The sequence below is a fragment of the Haliaeetus leucocephalus genome, unplaced genomic scaffold (genome assembly GCF_000737465.1).
Source record: "Haliaeetus leucocephalus isolate CR32 unplaced genomic scaffold, Haliaeetus_leucocephalus-4.0 Scaffold751, whole genome shotgun sequence".
Lineage (NCBI taxonomy): Eukaryota > Metazoa > Chordata > Aves > Accipitriformes > Accipitridae > Haliaeetus > Haliaeetus leucocephalus.
Genome location: NW_010973187.1, coordinates 12,513,046 through 12,516,651, shown reverse-complemented (window position 1 = coordinate 12,516,651; position 3,606 = coordinate 12,513,046). Strand labels below are relative to the sequence as shown.

General features: G+C 37.3%; 1 protein-coding gene across 2 annotated transcripts in view; it reads right to left on the bottom strand.

Annotated features, from left to right (window-relative positions):
* Positions 1-3,173, bottom strand: part of DMTF1 (cyclin D binding myb-like transcription factor 1) — a 24,330-nt gene extending 21,157 nt beyond the window's left edge. For both annotated transcript variants that reach the window (XM_010580951.1, XM_010580952.1), the window contains exons 1-4: positions 3,060-3,173; positions 2,414-2,536; positions 1,352-1,446; positions 475-589 (exon numbers count right to left, since the gene is read on the bottom strand). In XM_010580951.1, coding sequence (XP_010579253.1) covers positions 475-589; positions 1,352-1,446; positions 2,414-2,536; positions 3,060-3,168 — 442 coding nt within the window. In that variant the 5' untranslated portion in view covers positions 3,169-3,173. The remainder of the gene's footprint in view (positions 1-474; positions 590-1,351; positions 1,447-2,413; positions 2,537-3,059) is intronic.
* Between the last annotated feature and the right edge of the window lie 433 nt (positions 3,174-3,606).

Sequence of the window (3,606 nt, the reverse complement as noted above, 5' to 3'; positions counted from 1 at the left end):
ACAACATAGTAGCCAGACCAATAAGTCCTGCTTGGAGGAAGATGTATTAACCTGAGCACAGATTAATTTTTCTCCTGGTGTACCCCCCTCTGACTGCAGCTTCCCATCTCCTAATCAGGCAGAAGTGCAAACAGAGCAAACGCAACTGCCTGCCCCATCTGTGCTGACACACATTATCTACAGCAGTTCTCTACCACAGCCACTAGAATCACTGTCACCACTGGAAGCATGGCCCCTCTTCCTCTCCAAGTTTATCTGGAGTTCCAACTTTCTTCTTGCATACAGAGTGTAAGAGGGCCAGTGAAGACTTAATGCATTAGATCTCCCAGCTTTTTTAGAATCAGTCTTCTCAAATATCTTCACTAAAAAAGCCAGACCAGAGACTGCTTCATGCAACCTGCGAAACGTTCTGAAACATTTGGAATAGCTTACACCTTTTTACAGCATGGGAGAATTGCATTTGAAATATCCTACCTTTATTTGTTAGAGAATCCTTATCCTCTTTAGTTGTGAACCAGGCTTGACTAACAGCTGACACTTCTTCATTGCCCATTGGGGAGATTTCATCCAGCTGTTCATTCTGAAGAATCTTGAAAAGACCAATATGAAATCATCCAGTAAGATCTTCAGTTCTTTCTAGCACCTTGCATTTAACACGGAGGCATAACTTGAAGGAAAATGAAACCAGCACATCTAGTTACCTTGCTGACTGCTCAGAAAGTGACACTTTTTAGATATGGCATTGAAAGTATATTCACCTTTCTTAAAACACCTGAGTAAGATTTAGCATCTTAACATATATGTGATACGAGAATTAATTAGATAACATTCCTTATCCTGTTTAATGTAGAGTGAATATGAAGAGTCTCACTGGCTTTGGTGGAAAGACAACTATGTCCAGCATCTCCAATTGAGACCTTTTAAACATGGTACACCCACAAGGAAAACTGTATGCAACTGTTAGGACTGGTGACAAGACAAAGCGTATTTAGGCCTGTTATAAAGCTGACTTCATAATCAAAGAATGACAGAAATAACAGATAAACTTGTCTTCTATGCAGATCACCACAGAGCAAATAATTATCAGTGGGGGGTTACATCTATTACTGTTTACTGTATTGCTCTTCGGGCAGTAAGTTACGCTACAAATAACCTCTTTCATATATAAAATGATTCAATTGCACTTCTACAGAACAACACTTTACAAACAAGATCTGTGCTCAAATACATTAGTTTAATGCTAAAAATAATCTTATTAATTTAATAAGCCCCATCTGCTATTTGTTTCCTTTTTCATTTCAATTAAAAAAAAAAGTACATCAAAAAGGTCAAATTTGAAGTTTTACTGTACCTGAATCTGAGTAACAGTTCCTTCATTAATCTCATCTTCAGCTACCTCAGTGGTAGCAGTCATGGTCACCTCAAAGCTCTGATCATTTTCTGAAACTTCAGAATGTACAAATTAGTTGTATACCTTACCCCTGTAACATTTTTTATGCAGGCTACAGGTTTTATAAATTGTTACCTTTGCACTGAAAATTTTAAAGAGGCCTTATTTGGTATTTACTTGTTGACAGAGTAAAATCATCAAAATTATTATTGACTGTTCCTCTTCATAAAATTTAAAGAGGGGTTTTGAAACCTTCAGTTTTATACTTGACTGTAACTAAGACCTCATGTGAAACAAATAAATAAAAAGTGTTTGATCTGGTGCAAACATTTGGCACTGTATCAATGCTTCCTTTCCAGCCCTATCTTCAGTATTATCCAATTACTAAAGTACAATGTTCAAATCTTTTGGCTGTATTCTTTTTCCCGTTTTCCTTCAACTTCAACATGATGATGCGTTTACTTCTAAGGAGTTTCTACTAAATTCCACCAAATAAACAGCTACTCTAGGTATTGTAAATTGGTATTTTAACTTCCTAGATCTGGTTTTGCCTCCCTTTGGGAGATTATATTGAACTATCTAATACTCAATTAACTCCCTTAAGACTAATTCAGCACGCAGCCTACCTCTTGTACAACAATCTCTACCTTAAAAAGACCATACATCTCAGTATTATAAAACATGGCAATACTAACTATACTGTTTGATCATTAGAAAAACCTAATTGCTCTTTGCAAGAGGAGAGCATCTAGTTCGTTGTTCATTCACTTATCCTTCAACTTATTCAATGCACCTGGGCCTGCAGTCCTCTATCTGTAAGGCAGGTTTATTTTGCCAGTACTGTATAGATAACAATTGCTGCAAAACCATCCAAGGTTCTGAGAAGTAAAGATGATACCCAAGTATATTAATAAAATTTGAAAATAAAACATGCAAAATATTCTACTGTGATCCAGAGTCCACTTTTAACCTTTACCAACAGAAACATTTGCTACAAGAGTACATAAACTTAAAACAACTTACTTGGAACTGCAACAACAGAAATGCATGGAGTGGAATCATCAAGGCCTTGATCATCCTCTGATAAGCAAAGCCTCTTGTGCGGAGGAGGTTCAGTGCTGTCTTCAGAATCTACTTCATCAGCTTCTAACAACAAAAACATACGCAGGTTACTTTCTATCAATGAAGCGGAGCTTTGGACCAAGTTCTGTTAACAAAGTGGACCAAAATACAAGGCAGAGGCAAATGTGATAGGTTGGTTTGGTGCTTTACTATTGCCCAGGAACTTGGTCTAAGTTATGGGCAATAACAGTCCACATGCCGCCTTCAACACACATTTCCTGTGAGATTTTCTTTGTAAATTCCATCCACAGTCCATTACGCACAAATAAACCCCCTAAGTCTACAGAAATTTGGGTACATGCTTGGTTCTAAGAACCCATTTCCACTGAAATAAATCAGAACAGCTATATCCTTGTTGGGCACATACATAAAAAATGTTGTGATTTACACCTAGTTTGACATTTAATCCTTCTTTAAACTGAAACAGAACAAATTGCAGCACAGTAGGCTGAATTCAAGTAGCTCACAGAATTGGGGGGCAGGGAAGTATGATGGTTGGATCAATGAAAAAAGAAGAAAAAAACAACTGTGCAACACAATTCTATACCATTTTGAGGGCAATGAAGTATAAGGTTCCCTTCAGTGTCCTGAGTCAGTGTCACAGAGTTCACGGTTTCTACTGTCACTGTGTCAGACTCTTCTTCAACTGTGCTCATACTCAAGCCTGAAAGAGCAATATACAGATTACTTTTCTTCAGTCAGACTGCCACTTTGACCATAGTGCTGCTTCCTTTATCTCAAACAACCAGCACAAACCCCCGTAGTGAATGATGGGTATCCGTCTGTTCTTTCACATGAACAATTCCATGGTTTAAGACATTCACCTGCCTTTACTTTTCCTGCGCACTTCTATATCGCACAGGGTAACATCAGGTCGTTTCAAAGATACTTTTCCAATTAAAAATAGTACCTAAACTCCCTATTCAGGAGCATTTGCAACCTACCGCTATTTTGTTTGTTTTTTTAAACACAAACTTAGGCTATTACTTTTCCGCATCTGCTATTTTTTCTTTCACTAATATTTGTTCCACTGCTCATTTAATAATATTACTATTATATAACCTAAAGCTAGCCAGGACTGAGAAATATTTTTG